The following is a 19,585-nucleotide window of genomic DNA, read 5'->3' as shown; positions in this document are numbered from 1 at the left end:
AGGTGAAGTTATAGAAAAAGACAAGGCCAAGCAAGATAGAGAAGTTGAAGATGATTATATATTTGATTCTACCTATGCTTATGAGCTATTTAAATGATTTGACTTAGAGCCCAGTTGAAGTTTCCTCATTATTATATGGCATTAAGCTAAACACATTTCTCGATATTTAAATTAGTTTTGATACATTTTTTCATATATTTTTGATGTATACTTTGTGCATTTAGTTTAATTTTAACAATCCTGAAAAGTTTTAGCAAATTCTAATACGAAACTTTATACAAACATGAAAAGAATTAACCAGGCAATTTTTTAGGGGTTTACTATTCGCCGCCCCAAATTACTACCCACCGCCCAAGTTTTGACTGAAATGCCCCTAACATAATTTCAATTCAAAAACAAAAAAACAAAAATCCTCTCAACTCAAAAATCTCTCAAACTCAACCTAAAATCCCGACGATAACCGGAGCCGATTTATGTCGCAACCAACGAAAAATAAAAGACCGAAACCTTCGGTAATTAATTTTTTTCGTTTTTAACTGTTTTAATAAAAAAAAAATTTATTTTTTTAAGGGCCATCGTCCGGCGATGGCGATGGCCCTGTGCACCATCGCCTGGAGATGGCGATGGTGCACAGGGACAATCGTCCCCGAGGGACGATTGTTCCAGTGGACCATTGTCCATGAGGGACGATGGTCCCAGTGGACCATCGTCATCTTCTGGCGATGGTCCACTGGGACCATCGTCTTCCTGGGACGATTGTCCACTGGGACAATCGTCCCCCGAGGACGATGGTCCACTGGGACAATCGTCCCCGAGGACGATGGTCCACTGGGACAATCGTCCCCGAGGGACGATTGTCCCAGTGCACCATCGCCATCGCCAGGCGATGGTGCACAGGTCCATCGCCATCGCCAGGCGATGGCCTTTAAAAAAAATAAAAAAAAATTTAAAAATTTTAAAAATTAAATAAATAAAAACCATTATTTACCGGAAGTTCCGTCTTTTACTTTTAGTCGATTTTGACATTTTTATTGTAAATTCACTCGGATATTCGTTGGGTTTTTAATTGAATTGAGAGAATTGAGTATTTTAAAAAAAAAACTGAAAATGGCTTAGGGGTATTTTGGTAAAAAGTTGGGCGGTGGGTAGTAATTTGGGGCGGTAAATAGTAGTCCACTTTTTTTATATCAATTTAAAAACCTAATAAAACAGTTTTCTCTACCTCAACCAAAGTTATTGTCTTTATTGTACTCTTCACTATGATCGATCTGCACCCGTGTCTTATTGTCTTTGTTATATCCTCCTCACTTTCAGGCTTCGTAGCTTGCAGCACCTATAATACACAATTTAAATATCCATCAAAGTTTGACACTATTAAATCTATATTGATGGCAGAAGGTACAAAAAAAACCTCGACTTTCTTTTTACTTTTTAGACACAATTAAATCCTCGTATTTTAAAAATTGAACAATTAAACCCTCGTTGTTTTAAAATCGAACAAATAAACTCTTTTAGTTTACTTTTGGTACACTTACCCCCTCAAATTTTCGGTAAATATTTTTAACATTAAAATTATTTTTGAACTTTTTTCCTATATGATTTATGAGAGACATGTTTGTCATTAACGAGTGTTTTTAATAGTGTTGGACGAAAGGGGTTATTTGTTCTATTTAAAAAAACAAAGAGGGCTTAATTATACCCAAAAAAGTAAAAAGGTTGATCTGTACTTTTGTAAAAACTACGAGGATTTTTTGTACCTTTTGCCTATATTAATACTTTACAACTTTTTCAAAATATTACATTTCCATAAAATCCGCCTTCACAGTATCCATTATTTTTAACTGATGCATGAATTAAGTCACTCTGATTTCAGTTTGTTTTCTATCAAAGAAAACAAAAGGTAAGATGTTACCGATAAATAAAAGAAATGCATTTAGATTATAAAATTTGAATGAGGATGTTATTTACTTCTCTAGTTCTGATGAAACCTTTGATCAATAAGTTAGTGACTATGTGGAGGAGGTTAATGATGATGATTTAGGTACACTATCTCCTCTCTTTTTTCATTTAATTTAATAAAAAGAAACCTGAAAGCCGTGATTAATTAACTTTTTTCAATTTTAAGAAATTATTTTGAACGAAGATACGGAACCCAATTCAAGAAAACTATCTAGGTCAATGCTTATGGTTTTAAGTTGAGGTTAAACTACTCATTTGGACAAAAATATAAGAAAAAATTAGAAAAAAAATTGGAAAATAGAGGGACGGAACTGGTAGAGGCCATCGGTCCTTGCTGGCTCTCCAGCAAGGTTGGGCGACCGCACGGGCTCGCCCTGGCCTAGTTCCGCCCCTAACTTGCATCACCTATACTACAATACAATTTAATGGTCTTAATAATGTCTTCCTCCGCATCCGCTGGAGGAACATCCAAAGCATCCTGTGGATCGACAGAGGATCATTTCTTGAAAAAGAAGAAAGAAACAAAGTTGATCATGGAAGATTTCTTCTATCAAATTAAATGGACAAAAAGGGAGGTGAAATACTCGAATCATTATCTTCAACCTCATTGATGTAGTCGTTGTCTTCTTCATCAGACTAGCTCCATGAAATATGCAAAGACTTCATTCAAATTCTGCAATATAAATCTGTTTCTTTTATTAACTGGCAATTCTTAGTGAATTTCTTGGGTAAGTATTCTTGAATTATAGGATATAAATTGAAAAAGTGGAGTGGAGGAATTTCTTGGATTTTGTTTTCTTGATCCATAGGATATAAACTGTGAGGGAAAATTAGTTATAAATAACGCATAACTGTTTGCGTTTAAATGTTTGGCTAAATTTCCATTACAGTCCTTGGTTTTTTTCTCTCTATATAAAATCATTAAACTCCAATTCATGGCAAAAAAAAGTCATTGACTTTTCTAATTAACGTAATATTTTTACATAAAAATTAAAACACAACTCAAGTAAACATAATTACTGATAACGTAGCACATCTAGTAGGGGCGAAGCAACCTCGCCAGGAACGAACATCGCTAAGTCAAGCATTTCACCGACCTGGTAACAATTTCCGACCTTCTTGAAACCATAGAACGCATGACTTGGGGGGTCACCGGATCGATGGGAATTCAAACATCATCCGAGACAATCATGACTGATAAGGTCGGACCAAGAATCTTACCCGAGCTCTGAAGTATGTTCGACTTAGACCTAAGCCGAACTCCGAGCTCCTGAGCCCGAAACACTGGACCACCTAGTCCGAAATATGAGCTACTCCCAGATACGGGAACCATGATAACTTGACTCCCAAGTTATCCGGGCTCCGAGCTCCTGTCCAAAGAACGCTCACTCGTGTACCAGATCCTGGGACCACAGAAGATTTTCTGACAGGTACGTGAGGAATGTTCCCTCTGACACACCTAACAACCCGTGCCTCCCGCAGGGATATTCCACCACGTCAGCGTAACTGATTTCTGGGACCACTGGGCTCACAGCCTGCCAGCAAGGCAGGTTTGTCCTTAAACCCTAACTATAAATAGAGGGTTTAAGGACAAACCCTAGGTAATTTCTTTTTCTCTACTCTAAGCACTCTCTTTTCTCTTCTTCTTCTTCCTTTACCTCAAATCTTACTTGAGCGTCGGAGTGAACGTCCGGTGACCCCCACCGGAGTTCTTTCTGACCTCTGTCTGTTTGTGGTGTGCAGGTCGTTACAGCTCGGATCCTGTTTGGTGATTCATCACTTGGCGCCGTCTGTGGGAATCCGTTTTGTATTCCCCTGTTCTACTCTGGTTCTCTTGACGTTGCTGATCAGATCTTGACAAGAAACAATGGCTGATGATCCTGTTTTGGACAGGGTAGATCCTCTGGGAACTACGGTTACCGATACTAACTTGGTTGGTGGAGTCTCTGCTAGTGGTCGGACCTCTGTGATCACTGGCTTAACTCCTCCGGCGAATGCTCAGGTGGGAGGATCCAGGGCCTCCGGCAGTGGAGCTGGATTTGTGCCTTTATATGGGTTGGAAAACTATCCAAGGGCGAACCCTTTTGCTTCAGATGCAAGTCACACCCACTTATCAACCCCAGGAACCACCGTGCCTCAGAGTTTCCTCCACAATACCTTGTCTCCCACTCAACTCAACTTCCCGGTAGACGCTACACTGGTGGCTACGGGAACAGGAACAACTTCTGGGCAAGATATACCTCCGGCGGTCTTACAAGCTCAAGAATATTTAGAATACATGGCTCGCCAGCTGCACCAGGCCCAGCAGATGCACTTTGCAGTCATGTCCCAGTATTACCCAAGTTACAATCCCTCGGCCACCCCCGTGGCCCCCCCACCCCAAGCTGCTGAGTTTCAGGATGGTCGTCCTCCGAGAGAGGAAGGTCGGAGCGATCACCCACGACCCAGACCTAGAGGTCCCACAGAGCATCAAGCACCCAGAGGCGAAGATCATCGTGACACTAATTTGCCGAGAGACGAAGGTCGGCATGATCGCCCTCTGCCGAGAGACGAAGGTCGGCATGATCGCCCTCTGCCGAGAGACGAAGGTCGGCATGATCGCCCTTTTCCGAGAGACGAAGGTCGGAATGATCCTCCTCCTCCTCGAAGGGAGGGGGTGCAAGACGAGAATCTACCACCGGGGACACAGCGCGGTGACGCTGGTTTGGGGAGGGGAGACCCAGACCCGGAGGCAGATCCTCTGCGGACCGCGAGGGCAGGAGTCCCACCGGTCAGGAGAAACGGGGCAGAGAGTGTTCACAGCTCGGGTGCAGCATCTCAGCATCAGAAAACTTTGCATGACGAGGTTACTCGACTGGTCCAGGCCGAGCTGGATAGGCACAAAGGGCACAAGGCAGAGTCTCGACCTTTTACTACCTGTGGCATTGCTAGCCCTTTGTCAAAGGCTATATGGGATGACCCATTTCCAGATAAGTTTAAATATCCGCCCATTGACAGATATAACGGTAAATCCGACCCGATGACTCATTTAAGTTGCTTTCAGGTTGCCATGGGAGTTCAAAGTGTCTCGGACGCCACAGTGTGCAAAGTGTTCCCCTCAACGTTGAGTGATGCGGCGCAAAAGTGGTACCAGAACCTCAAGGAGGGCTCTATTACTAGTTTCAGGGAGCTTGCTATGGCTTTCAAAACTCATTTTGCCCCGAGCATCGAACGAAAGAAAAGATCCAGTGATTTGAAGAAGTGCTTTCAAAAACCGGGAGAAAGTTTAAAAGCTTACATTGCTCGGTTCAATGCCGAGGCGATCATGATAGAAGATTTGAATGATGATACCGCCATCGATGCTATGAAAGATAACACCAGCATGCAAGTCTTCCGAGACAGCCTGATCACCAACCCGGTTGACACTTACACCGAGTTGATGGACAGGGCTTGGAATTATATCAATCTTGACGAGGAAAGGCAGAGGAAGTCTTATGGGACGGCTAGCCCGGTTCCCAGTAAAACACAGAATACTCAGGGATCTAACCGTAACCAAGATCGGTACCGACCTCTGAACGAGACTTCGGGGTACAGAAGTAACAAGCCATTCAATGCTCAGACCAGTCCGCCAAGTACGGGGCCTGGTCCTAAGCCAAGTTTCAGTATTGGAGGAGGAACGGAAGGATATGTGGATCGATCAGGAGTACCGAGACAATACGTGCCACTTAACACGCCAAGGGAGCAGATTCTATCCTGGATCAAGCACAACAACGAAGAGATTCGTTATCCACCAAGGCTAGTGAAAGATGGAGACCGATCCAAGTTCTGTGATTTTCATGATGGTTATGGCCACGAAACGGAGGAATGTGGACGTTTGCGAAGCGAGATAGACAAATTAGTCTGCCAGGGGCGATTACAACATTTTGTTGTGGCCAAGGAGGGCCAAGACCGAGGAAATACGAGGGTCAACTCGGTCAGGTCGGAGCCCGGGGGGAGCAGGGAAGCCCAATCCCCATCAAAGAAAACACAAGTCACGGGAGTAATCAACACTATCTCAGGAGGAACCTCAGAATCCGAGTATGGTCGCAAACGCAGAAAGAAAAAGCAAAAGATGGTCATGTCGGTATCTACCGGGTCGCCATGGCCTAACATTGTTTTCGGGCCAGAGGATGCGAAAGGAGTAGATTTTCCTCATGAAGACGCTTTGATTGTATCGGCCATCATTGGTTCAAAATGGGTAAAACGATTGCTGGTGGACGATGGAAGCTCGGTTAACTTGTTGACTCTATCAGTCTTTTTGACAATGGGAGGATCCAAGACTGACCTCAAGCCTGTGAACATTCCTCTCCTGGGGCTGGGGGGAGCTCCGGTCACCCCAGAGGGCATGGTCGAGCTAGACTTAGAGCTCGGCATCGAAATACCTCAGGAGGACGGAACAGAGGGAATCCTGGCGGAACCAACACGGAAGGTACGTTCACTGTTCATGATAGTTGACATGCCTCTTGCTTATAATGGTATTCTTGGTAGACCTATGTTGTATAGCACAGGTGCAGTGACTAGTATTCGTTACTTGATGATGAAAATCCCAGTGAAAAACGAGGTCATAACTATCAGGGGAAACCAAACCCTGTCTAGGCAATGTTACATGGCCACTATGGGCAGCACGGTGGAAACGATGAACATCGATACACCCGAGCTGCTCATCAGAGAGAAAAAAGCTCAGAAACCCCGAGAAAACTTAGAAACGATTGAACTTACAGAGGGATCCGAGATGTATGTAAAGCTGGGGGTAGACTGGCCAGACGAGCACCGGGAAGCTATCATAGCTCGGATAAAACAGTATGTGGAAGAGTTTACCAACAAGCCAGAGGATATTGGGGGGGTAGACCCTAAGATCATCTCGCACAAGTTAAACGTGGATGCAAAGTGCAAGCCTGTCAAGCAAAAGAAAAGAACTTTCTCTCTAGAGAAACAGATTGCTATCCGAGACGAAGTGGAGAAGCTCTTGAAAGCCGGGTTCATCAGGAAAGTAGACTACCCTGAATGGCTGGCTAATGTAGTCTTGATCAAAAAGTCCAACGGTAGATGGAGGCTTTGTATAGATTTCACTGATCTAAACAATGCCTGCCCAAAGGACAGTTTTCCTCTGCCAAACATTGACCAACTGGTTGACGCGACGTGCGGATTTGCGGTCTATGCCTTCTTAGATGCTTCACAGGGATATCACCAGATCCCGATGAGTAAAGATGACGAAGAGAAAACAGCTTTCACAACGGATCTGGGGACCTATTGCTACAAGAAGATGCCTTTTGGTTTGAAAAATGCTGGAGCAACCTATCAAAGACTCATGAATCATGTTTTTAAAGATCAACTGGGCAAAAATGTCGAGGTTTATGTGGATGACATAGTAGTAAAATCGAAGGGGATCGAGGATCACGCACAGGATTTGGCAGAAACTTTTGAAAAGCTGAAGGGTTTTAACCTCAAGCTGAATCCAGAAAAGTGTGTTTTCGCAGTCCGCTCGGGGAAATTTCTAGGGCACCTCATCTCGGAGAAAGGCATTGAGGCCAACCCGGAGAAAATCGAGGCAGTGATGAGCATGAAAGCACCCAGCTCGGTGAAGGAGGTACAAAAGTTGAACGGGAGAGTAACGGCGTTGGGCAGATTCATGAGTTGCTCGGCCAAACGATGTTTGCCATTTTTCAAAATCCTGAAGAATACAAAGAATTTCAAGTGGACAGAGGAGTGTAACGCAGCTTTTGAAGAGCTGAAGGTTTACCTCAGCACACCCCCGGTGCTAGGTAGACCTGAGCCCGGAGAAATCTTATACTTATATCTCTCGGTGAATGACGAGACAGCAGCAGCAGTCCTTGTGAAGGAGGATAAGGGTCTGCAAACCCCAGTTTACTATCTCAGTAGAGTCTTGAAAGGCCCGGAGGTCAGATACCCAAAAATTGAGAAATTTGCTTTGGCATTGAAGGTGGCGGCGGAAAAACTAAGGAGATATTTCGAGGCTCACATCATTGTAGTACGTACGAACCAACCTTTGAGAAAGGCGCTGCAGAGGCCAGAGATGTCGGGACGGCTGGTCAGCTGGTCGGTCCAGCTGGGAGGATATGACATCCGGTATGAACCAAGACCGGCTCTGAAAGCACAAGTATTGGCAGATTTTATAGCTGAGACCACAGCAAGCGACCAACCTGAGGAACCTGACGAACAACTTCTACGGTGGGTATTAGAAGTCGACGGGGCATCAAATCTGGATGGATCTGGAGCGGGCGTAGTCTTGAAAGGCCCTCACGGAGTCACACTCCGAAGCTCGGTAAAATTCGATTTCCCGGCATCCAACAATGCCGCGGAGTATGAGGCTCTGTTGATCGGATTGAGAATGGTAAACGTGGTCAAGGCCGAGCACGTAACGATAAGGAGTGATTCTCAGTTAGTCGTTTGCCAAATCTTGGGTACTTTTGAAGCTCGGGATTCGGAAATGAGGAGATACGTGGACAGAGTCAAGTTCTTCTTGAACAAGATTCAGGAGCTCGGAGGAAAATGGGTGATAGAGCAAGTTCCTCGCTTGGAAAACCAAGAGGCCGATGTATTAGCCAAAGCAGCAACAGTGAATGAAAAAATATCGGGGGCTCATTTCTCTGTTCAAAAGCATTCCAGTATCGACAACCATGAAACCATTTTTCTAACTCAGCCGTTGGAAAATTGGATGCAAGGTATAGCCCACTACCTGATGGATGGAACTCTGCCAGAAAATAGAGATAAAGCCTACAAAATCTTGCGACAAGCTCCGTACTACGCGTTCCTCGACGGAGTCTTGTACAGAAAGTCATTCACCCACCCGTGGTCGAGATGCTTGACGGCAGAAGAAGGGGAGTATGTGTTGAGAGAAATACATGAAGGTATTTGTGGGGCACACATAGCTCCTCGCATGTTAGCAAAGAAAGCAGTGTTGCAGGGCTACTACTGGCCCTTGATGGTCAGACAGGCAGAGGAGATAGTAAAGAAGTGTGAAAACTGTCAGAGGCACCAGAACATCCGACACGCTCCTACTACAGAGCAGTGTCCTATTACTAGTCCTTGGCCATTTGCAACGTGGGGAATTGACATCCTGGGGCCTTTCACGCCAACCACGGGGCAGAAAAAGTTCTTGATAGTGGCAGTAGATCACTTTACTAAATGGCTCGAGGTAGAGGCAGTGAGCACCATCACAGAAGCTCGGATCCGGGATTTCTTCTGGAGACAAATCGTGTGTCGTTTTGGTATACCCAGAGCGTTGGTAACTGATAACGGAAAGCAGTTCAACTGCCGAGCCTTCAAGGAATTTTGCAACGACTTGCACATTGACTTACGTTTCACTTCAGTAGTTCACCCACAGAGCAATGGGATGACCGAAGTAACCAACCGGACGATCCTAAAAGGGCTCAAGGCCAGGCTGGGGGAGTTCGATAGACAGTGGCTGGAAGAGCTACCGAAGGTCATATGGGCTTACAGAACCACGCCAAGGGCAGGCACAGGAGACACCCCGTTTTCTCTAACATATGGGTGCGAGGCAATGATACCGGTGGAAATCGGGATGCCAACTCTAAGGGTCCAGTTCTTCGATGAGGCTAAGAACGAGGAAGAACAGAAATTATGCTTAGACCTACTGGAAGAGCGAAGAGAGCAGGCAGCGCTAAGAATCGAAGCATACAAGCAAAGAATGGCTAAGTATCATAACACAAAGAGTTAATCCAAAACTCTAGAAAATCAAAAATGCCAAACACGAAGAACACAGAAGAATTCCCAGATTTCTGGAAATTCCTCTCCCAAACAGAAAACGCAAAACAGAGAACAGAGGAAATCACAAAGAAAACCAAATCAAACACAGCCAAAATATCTAATCCAGAATCAAATACAGTAACGCAGAGAAATTCACAAGGAAAACATAATCCAAAACATCATGCAATGGAATATCACCAAGAACACATACATCTAAGCCAGAAATTACAACACAGAAACTAAAACAAAATCAGAAATGCTTACTTGTATATAGCACAGAAAAATCCTTAAGAATAAATCGAGAGAGCAGATAATCCCTTGGCAGAGGAAGCACACGCAGTAACACAAATTTAGGTGAAACAGAGTCAGTCCCTTCAACGGCAAAGAATAAGAGCAGAAAACTTGACGGCTCAGGGAGATTATGAAATTTGGAGAAGACGAAGAACAGAGAAATTTCTTCAAAGCAAAATACGAAAGTGATGAACTGAGAGAGAATGTAAAAAGTCTCTAAGTTTTTAAAAAATGCATTTTATAACTGAAAAGAGAGGGAAAATGAAAGGACACGCCTTTAATTTTTCTCTCTCTTTCCACTCATAACGTCTCCTAGAAAATTGCACTAGCAATAAATGTTAAACACGTGGCTGAGACGTGCGCTGAAGCACAACCGCCATTTAAGATACCCACCCAAACAGCTGTCATGCACGCCAACTCGAAAGGACAGGTCTTTTCACATAGCCGTTTCAGCTCACCCATCCTCCTGACAAGCGGCTCGGTGTCAGAGATCACCCAAAAACAAAGTAAGCACGCCCAGAATCACGTGACCTGATAACCCGGATAAAATCACCATCTCGGACATAAATATCCGACGCACTGGGGGGGGGACTAGTGATAACGTAGCACATCTAGTAGGGGCGAAGCAACCTCGCCAGGAACGAACATCGCTAAGTCAAGCATTTCACCGACCTGGTAACAATTTCCGACCTTCTTGAAACCATAGAACGCATGACTTGGGGGGTCACCGGATCGATGGGAATTCAAACATCATCCGAGACAATCATGACTGATAAGGTCGGACCAAGAATCTTACCCGAGCTCTGAAGTATGTTCGACTTAGACCTAAGCCGAACTCCGAGCTCCTGAGCCCGAAACACTGGACCACCTAGTCCGAAATATGAGCTACTCCCAGATACGGGAACCATGATAACTTGACTCCCAAGTTATCCGGGCTCCGAGCTCCTGTCCAAAGAACGCTCACTCGTGTACCAGATCCTGGGACCACAGAAGATTTTCTGACAGGTACGTGAGGAATGTTCCCTCTGACACACCTAACAACCCGTGCCTCCCGCAGGGATATTCCACCACGTCAGCGTAACTGATTTCTGGGACCACTGGGCTCACAGCCTGCCAGCAAGGCAGGTTTGTCCTTAAACCCTAACTATAAATAGAGGGTTTAAGGACAAACCCTAGGTAATTTCTTTTTCTCTACTCTAAGCACTCTCTTTTCTCCTCTTCTTCTTCTTCCTTTACCTCAAATCTTACTTGAGCGTCGGAGTGAACGTCCGGTGACCCCCACCGGAGTTCTTTCTGACCTCTGTCTGTTTGTGGTGTGCAGGTCGTTACAGCTCGGATCCTGTTTGGTGATTCATCAATTACCATCTTTTAGATCAACAGCATTGACCTTGTTAGTTTTCTTGAATTGTGTTTAGTATCTTTGTTCAATATAATTTCTTGAAATTGAGAAAAAGAAATTAATCACAGCATGCATGTTTTTTCTATTAATTAAATTATAAAAAAGGGATTTTTATATGCTTAAATCATCATCATCACCATCACCATCATCATCAACCTCCTCCACATAGTCGCTAACTTCTTGATTATAGATTTTATCAAAATTAGAATCAGTGAAGTAGATAACATCTTCATTCAAATTTTGTAATCTAAATGTATTTCTTTTATTTATCGACAACATCTTGCTTTTTGCTTTCTCTTATAAGAAACAAACTGAAAAAATATGTTTATGGTTTTAAATAAAGGTTAAACTACTCATTTGGCCAAAAATATAAGCAAAATTTAGAAAAATAGAAAAATGGAGGGAGCGGAACTGGAAGAGGTCATCGGTCCTTGCTGGCTACCCAACAAGGTCGGGCGACCGCACAGGCTCGCTCTGGCCTAGTTCTACCCCTAACTTGCAGTAAATACAATATAATACAATTAAAATACGCATCAAAGTTTGACAACATTAAACCTAGATTAACACTCTACAACGTTTTCGAAATACTACATTTCCATGAAATTCCTCTTTGCATATCCATTCTTCTCGATTGATGCATGAATTATAGTCACTCCGATTTTAAAGCCATCAAGAAATTTTAGTACGTCACACCAAATTCTTCAACCTCGCTTTGAATCCTCGTAGTCCTAAAGGAAAAAAAAGCATTATAATCAGATGGGAAAATCTAAAATCTTGAGAAACTATTATATCTACCTCCTTTTCTTGATTATTGAATCTTTTGTTGAAATAATTTGATCAATCTTGTTATTATTCAATGCATTTTCTTGAAATAACAAACAACAACCTCCTCCACGTAGTCATTAACTTTTTGATAAGAGATTTCATCAGAATCAGAATCAGAATCAGTGAAGTAAACAACATCTTCATTCACATTTTGTAATGTAAATGCATTTGTTATGTTTATCGGCAACATCTTGCTTTTTGTTTTCTTTAATAGGAAATAAAGTGAAAAAAATAGAGGGAAAATTAGTTATAACGAGTAAATGTTCTGAGGTTCTAGGATCTAATTATTGGATAATTTTCCTTTACAGTCCCTAACTTTTATTTTCTCTCTCACTAAAGTCCTTTAATTTAGGCCAAACTTTTCATGAAAGTTTTACAAAAGTCCAAACCTTTCAATTTTATCCAATTTGTCCTGAAATGCATGATTTTATTTCAATTATGTCCAATTACACAATTTTACTTATGTGGCGCTGATGTGTGGCATATGCCACATCAGCTCCACGTAGGCGCCAAATGAGTAAAATTACATAGTTGGACATAATTGAACGAAATCATGTGTTTCAGAACAAATTAAATAAAATTGAAAGATTTGTACTTTTATGATACTTTCATATAAGGTTTGGTCTTTTTTTTATCATTTGGCCTTTAATTTATAACAAAAAGGTTCTTCACTTTTCTTCTCTCCCAAGTCCTTAAACTTCAGTAATTCATTTTAATAAATTGATAAGTTAATGTATATCTATTACTCATTTTTTATTTTACTTAATATGTAAATAATCCTTTTTCTTATAATCTGCGCATTGGTTGGTTTCGGTGACCGGACCAAAAAAACTGAAAGCCGAAAATAGGTGAAAATCCATAACCGAACCGACACCGAAATTGGTTAAAACCGAATCTGAAAGAACCAAAAAAAAAATTGTTTGTTTCGGTTAAAAACCAAGTTTTTTTAAATTATTTTTTTATTTTTTAAAATTAAAAAATTATTGACTACTAATAATTTTATATATATTCATACATTTGATCTATAATAAGAAATTTATGAACTTATATATTAAGTATAATTAAAAAATAAAAACTAAAGAAAGTATAAATATATTATTTTTAATTTTTTTTAAAAATAAAATAAATTGTTATTCAATCGATTCGGTTTGTAAAAAGCTAAAACCAAATTGAAAACTGAATATGAAATTTTTATGTTGACAAAAATCAAATCAAACTGTTTTAACCAAAACACCAAACCAATGTTATTTGGTTCAGTTGTTGGTTCAATTCGATTTTTGTACAGCCGTAAGTACAAGTATAATTTGTTTTGAATTAAATATAAGGTTTGTGTGAAATAAATAATGATGTGTAACATGATGTAAAAACGAATATACATTTCATTGTTATTACTACAAAGTACAAAATCTAGTCACAAAAACAAAAGGTTAGACTAGATACAAAAATTTAATCAAATAATTTGTAGGTGCAAAACAAAAACCCCACATCCTTCAAATAGAGAACACTTTGATCCAAAGATGCCTAGCAGCAGAGCAATGCAAAGTATACAGGCCATAAGACTCGCAGCTACTAAAGCTTTTCCGGTCTCCGTAACTGCAATGATTTAAAACATTTAATCCTTGAAACTCAAAAGAAACAATTTTAGCTAGCATAAGTTTCACATACATCTCAATTTAAACCAACCTCGAGATTCTTCATTTACCAAAAAGAAATTAGATACATACACTTATTGGAATTAGTCTGCGACAAGTCCGAGACCAGCAATTAATTTGCATTCTTGGAAATAACCTGCAAATTCAGCAGTTCAAATTCCTATAAATACAGGTAACGAGAAATGTGTGCAGATGACATTTTTAAATTTTTATATTGTGTACAGAATCAAGCATCAACAGATTCAGCACCAACAAGTGTCCTTAGGGAAACAGAGTTTAGACGATAAATACTATAACCCTTTTACATTTTATCAGACTTGAGAAGAATTTAGTTGAATAATTAAGAAAAATGGTTTTGCGGGCATAACAGAGAAAGAAATAATCTTGCCTCAGTTATTTTTGGCTTTGCATGCTCTTCCCATTCGCTAGCCCACCTTGTAGAACTCTTTTCCAAAGCACCATTTCTTAGCAACTTCAATGTATTGCATTCATCTGGATAACCCTTGAACAACATCTGCACATGTTCAAACAGATGAACCCATATTTAAAAAAAAAAGATCATTTTCCAAATATATACACAGGAAAAGAGGGATTACTAATCACAGAAAACCTACTCGTAGAGCAACAATTGATGCTTTATAAGTTTGTAAGACAGCAAATGTCGGATTAGGCATTGATCAGAAAGAGCATGGGTTCAAACAGTTTGGTACCCAGGAGATGAGGCAGTAAGCAAACATGCTTATGAACCTTCCATTTTATTGATTATTAAGATTTGATTACAGTATGAACAAAGGATCAATTCGCCCCCTCAACTTGGCACAAAATATTAAAAAGATCATTCTCAACTAAAATAGACAAAAGAAAACCAGCACCCTGTATATTTAGCTCATTTAAACCCCTCAAGTGCTTCACTTCATTAAATATAATCCTAATATTTGTTTTTTTGGTTTATCTCCTTAAAATCCCCCCACCTTTTACCCCCAATTCGTTTGTACCCTCACGTTGTAAAACCACCAAATATACCCAAATTACGACCTTTCACTTTCAATTGTACCCTCAAGCATTAAATTGGCCTCTTTTCACTTGAAAAATATTCAAATCAATACTTTAAATTTTAGCATATATTTTAAAATAGGACTTAATATTTTATTTAAAACAAAAATAAATCTATTTTTTGAAGTGAAAATATATCAATTTAATGTTTGAGGGTGCAATTGAAAGTGAAAGGTCGTAATTTGGGTATAATTGGTGGTTTTGCAACGTGAGGGTGCAAACGAATTGGGGGTAAAAGGTGAGGGGTTTTTAAGGGGATAAGCCTGTTTTTTTTTTGTTATTTAGCTTTATTTCTAAAAGTTTAGCTTTGTCAAAACAGATGAAAAATACGACTGCGCATCATCAAGCTTGCTTCATAAAAAAGAATATTTTTCTTTTGTTGATTGAAACAGCAATTCAATGCTTCCTCCACTCCAATGCTCCTGGCAAGGCTTCACGTCAACCATAAGTATTACCGAATCCACATTGGTAATTTCTGGCCAAAGTATAACCAAAATGAAAGGCAATGATAACTGAACCAGGAGAAAATTTCTTCTACTACTCTAATGCCTCTGCTCACACCTTAGTTTACTAAGTTACATAGTTATATCTCATCTAAGCATACCAGCTAGCCTTTACATATTCCTAGCTGTCCTTTACAAAAGAATTGAAATGCTCTATCCCCCTTCCTTTCTCACTACTTGACCAAAACTAAACTAAACCACACAAAAACAAAAACAGAGCAAAAAGCAAAGGCTGTTAACTGTATATAAAAATTAGAGAGCTCAATTATCAAGCTTCATCTAAATCTTTTATAGATTAAACCTAACATTCTGAATCTTCACCGATAACTTTAGCTTCTGCCTCTCCATATCTTTCAATACAGCTAGTAGCAAGAGATCAGACGTCACTGCGATGAATGGGAAGAGGGAGAGCGGGAGAAAGACTGTGGAAGAGGCGGGAAAAAGGCGGTCATGGCGGCGGCGGAGTTGAGGTGGTGATAGGATTGGTCCATAGCCGCAGCGTTAAGAAAAATCTCCTCTTTCAGATTAGGTGGTTATATTTGTGTATGGTTTGTGGAATACACGCTCAGGCAAATAACAAGAAAGAATTTAAACTTTAAAATGATCCACAATATACAAACCGTCGGTTTTCATATGTCGAAAATTGATATTGACATTTTTGATCTTTGGTGTCAAGTTGAGGGGGCACATTGATCGTTTGTTCAACGTAATATAGATAACCAATGTAGCATGAACATGATACGGGAAAAGGGAACACTTAATCACGGACACGTCGAAATGGTGTTGTATTGAGGTTTCCTAAGTTAGAAATAACGCTTCGTGTCCGAAACAGAAAAGTTGATTGAATGAAGTTAGTGCTACTTAGTATAAAACCAATCAAAATCTTAACAACATAAAGCAAGGATGTAAATTACAAGATTAAACACTAAATGTTCAAATATTTTAGCTAGACATGAAAATTCAAACAGTATCTTACCAAAAGTTCATCAGCCAGTTCTGAAGGTGATGAAAAGAGGAGGCCATTTTTCTCTACTTCAACTAACTCCTTGATACTTCAAACAAAGAAGATTATTATTAAATCGCATTTCAGAAAAAAAAGAAATATATATCCAGATGCTGAAATAAACGGATGTTAATGCCTTACCAAGAGTAGGCAACAGCACAAACAGGCAATCCACAACCAAACATATCTACAACCTACGCCAGACATCAGTTCCTGTGAAACTCATTTTTTTTTAAAGATAACGAAGTATACATGGACAATTTGTTCCCTATGTAAAAATCTTTCAATTGCAATATGTGATATAAAAATATACTTTCATGGGAAGGTCTAACCCAGATGAAGAAGTATGCAAGCACACACCAATGTCTGCAGAGCCTGTAAACATAAAAGAACCATAAAAATTGTAGATCAATTAATACAGATAAAATAACTAATATAAAACAATTGTATACCTAGAAGCAATGGATAATCCTCAGCTGACAACCACATGGTACGAAACGTCACACGCTTGAGGTGCAACCGCCTAATTTTTTCTTCATATTTTTCCTTTTCAGGCCCCTTACCTTAACCAGTTATGTAAGACAAGTTAAACGATTGTAACATGTAGTTAGTTCTAGGCATTTAAATAAAGAAACGATGTTCGTCAGATAAAGTTACCTGTAATGACAAATAATAACCTAGGATATAGGTACTGTTTCCCTTCATTTATGTCCTTCCAGAGGACCTCGTCAAGAGCTGAGTCATTTTCATTTAATATTGCTGCAACACGTCTATCATACATCACTGCAGCTTCGAGGAGGATGCCAAAATCCTCATCTGCTGTCCTGAAATGCTATCCTCTCATATTAATATTATTTGACAAGTTTTAACGTTCATATAAAATCTCTCTTATAGGATCCCTGCTTATGCAAGTACTTACAACCAAAAGATGTGGACAGCCAAACAGAAATGTTTTTTTTTTTTCAATCACAAAGGAAAAGAATAGAGAAAATGAATAAAGCTGGAGCTTTGGAAGTTACCAGCGAATGTGTCAAATATCTCAATGAAAAATGGTATAGATGATTATGTTTTTGGAGATTCAAGAATCAGATAAAGCTTTATATTCACTATTAAAGCCATAATCACGTATTTATGGATCTTCTGACAGGCTATAAGACCATATGATACTAAATTACCTATTGATGATGATCATGAGCTTTGAAAAAAAGAGTTGCTTGATCAAGTTAAGCAAATAATTACGCAAGTTCTGTTACTCCAAGAAATGGTCAAGTAGTTGAAAATATATAATAATCATCCTACCAATTGGCCTTAAATCCACCACAAATGGGGTAAGAAAAGGTAAAATATCAATGATTTCAAAAATTCATTGAGGTCATGTATGTCAGGAAACAGGCTTATTTAAAATTGGAACAGACAGGAAAACTAAGCTCCGACTCGCATATCAAGTATACATGGAAAAACCAACTTAATTAATTGCAGTTGAAACCTGAAATCTAAGACTTCTTTTCCAGCATTAATTTAAAAAGAAACTCACCAGCTTGTACTGCTAACGACAAGAGCTGGCCTGTTTTCCTTTAAGAGGATATCACCATCAACCATGGTGGTAAACAGAGTTTCATTTACATTGTGGCTCCCCATTCCTAAGGATCACAAGAAATACATAATTCATGCAACAAAATCTTAAATTCAATTGAATCTCAACAGAAAGGAAACCAGAAATCCACATTACCGTAGCTGGCACAGTCACGAATATTGTGAGGCTGATTGATGTACTTATTTAATCTGCAGAACAACTGACAACAATCCATCCTTATGATATAAAAAAATGACTCCCAGTTTTCTGAATAACATCCTTTAAAAAAAGAAAGAGTTTATCACCTTATGCTTTTCCTCTAGTGAAGTAGGACTAAAAAACTCGGGAGGCTGATCATACAGAACTGTAGCTCTGTCATTTTTTATCATGAAAAACATTATCAATACTCATTAACCACTAATAAAATTGATAAAATAAACTGTGCCATAAAAGAGTTCATAAACCTAAGCTGAAACTTTACTTTATTCCCCAATTTTGAGCCAATTCATGTTGCATTGCCTTTGTGACGCACAGTGAACCATTGGCCATCCTGCCATAACGCCTCTCAAGCCTAAGAAGATAAAGAAACTCAAACATCCGGTTCATAATCAAATATAGCTTCTTGTGCAGTAAGATAAGTGATTCCAGAGGGCATTCAAATAGTACCAACGATATACTGTTACAAACGGACTGTTTCTTCCTAGGGATAATGCCAGTAAAGTATATCCAAAGTTATGCCAATCAACAATAAATGCAGCATTCCTCAGCCAGCTCGCCCATTTTACAGCCACCAAGGTCGGAACAGAAGGTGGATTCTACAAAAAGCAATGGTAAAAAAAAGATCAAAAAATTAAAATATTACCAGTCCAGACCAAACCAAATGTAATTATTATTCTCACCACCTACCTGCACAATGAAAACATCTGGAGCAGGGATAGTGACACAGAGATGCCAAAGCAGCACGAAAAACTGAAATAACGGCTTGAGCAAAAGAACCATAGCCTTAAGCAACTTAGGGAGGCCTTGGGGAAGTACTGGCCATTGTTTCTATGAAATAAACAGCCAAGAAATAACACAAGAAGCTCGTGAGCAGGTGAATCATAATAATCCTACAGAACTAAGAATGCTGATGAAATAATCGTAATATATATATATACAGAACATATACCATCTTATGGATATGAATGGACTGATTCTGTAGCACTGCCATATGCGGCTCGGAACCTCCATAAGCAACAATGTCCACTTCTAATGATGCCTATAAATCAAGATGAGACCTAAATTTCAGTAATATCTCTTAGAAATCTAAGGACGGATGAGAAATTAAAGGAACAAAAGAGAATAAAGAACCTGAAGAGCAAGGGAAAGAGAGTGATACTGCATACGAGGGCTCCGTCCGATGTCTCCCAGTACTACCACGCATGCTCGTCCTCTTTTCATCTTCGATTTTGATCTTGATCTTGATCGGCTTTAGGTTTGCAATCCCCAAATTCTCAGTGTCTGTGATTTTGCGTCTTTTGATTAATTAGGTCTGATTCACTTAATTAATTCTTCTTATCATCTTTTTAATTAGTATATAAC

The 19,585-nt window shown here is 39.9% G+C and overlaps 2 protein-coding genes across 3 annotated transcripts; one reads left to right on the top strand and one right to left on the bottom strand.

Moving 5' to 3' along the window:
• The first annotated feature begins 3,826 nt into the window (after positions 1-3,826).
• On the top strand, positions 3,827-9,676 carry LOC126687483 (uncharacterized). The gene is made up of 10 exons (XM_050382045.1): positions 3,827-3,925; positions 5,558-5,810; positions 6,105-6,406; positions 6,914-6,994; positions 7,328-7,564; positions 7,673-7,876; positions 7,919-8,329; positions 8,474-9,039; positions 9,217-9,421; positions 9,497-9,676. Exons 1-10 carry the CDS (start codon positions 3,827-3,829, stop codon positions 9,674-9,676), a joined length of 2,538 nt encoding a protein of 845 aa, XP_050238002.1.
• Positions 9,677-13,581: 3,905 nt separating this feature from the next.
• Positions 13,582-19,558, bottom strand: LOC126687057 (UDP-glycosyltransferase TURAN). 2 transcript variants are annotated; one of them, XM_050381414.2, is made up of 16 exons: positions 19,355-19,557; positions 19,173-19,262; positions 18,911-19,051; positions 18,671-18,819; positions 18,486-18,575; positions 18,310-18,376; positions 18,161-18,224; positions 17,966-18,071; positions 17,089-17,255; positions 16,884-16,994; positions 16,745-16,806; positions 16,573-16,625; positions 16,405-16,480; positions 14,261-14,386; positions 13,945-14,008; positions 13,582-13,813 (listed from the first exon to the last, which is right to left on the bottom strand). In XM_050381414.2, the coding sequence occupies exons 1-15, from the start codon at positions 19,442-19,444 to the stop codon at positions 13,985-13,987; spliced, it is 1,416 nt and encodes a 471-aa protein (XP_050237371.1). In that variant the 5' UTR covers positions 19,445-19,557; the 3' UTR covers positions 13,582-13,813; positions 13,945-13,984. The 2 variants fall into 2 exon arrangements, 1 of the variants encoding a protein (XP_050237371.1); XR_007644037.2 differs by lacking the exons at positions 13,582-13,813; positions 13,945-14,008 and having other exon boundaries at positions 14,273-14,386; positions 16,573-16,644; positions 19,355-19,558.
• Positions 19,559-19,585: the final 27 nt, after the last annotated feature.

Source organism: Mercurialis annua, linkage group LG6, assembly GCF_937616625.2.
Source record: "Mercurialis annua linkage group LG6, ddMerAnnu1.2, whole genome shotgun sequence".
Lineage (NCBI taxonomy): Eukaryota > Viridiplantae > Streptophyta > Magnoliopsida > Malpighiales > Euphorbiaceae > Mercurialis > Mercurialis annua.
Note: the sequence above shows the minus strand (reverse complement) of the source record. Positions and strands in the feature narration are given on the sequence as shown.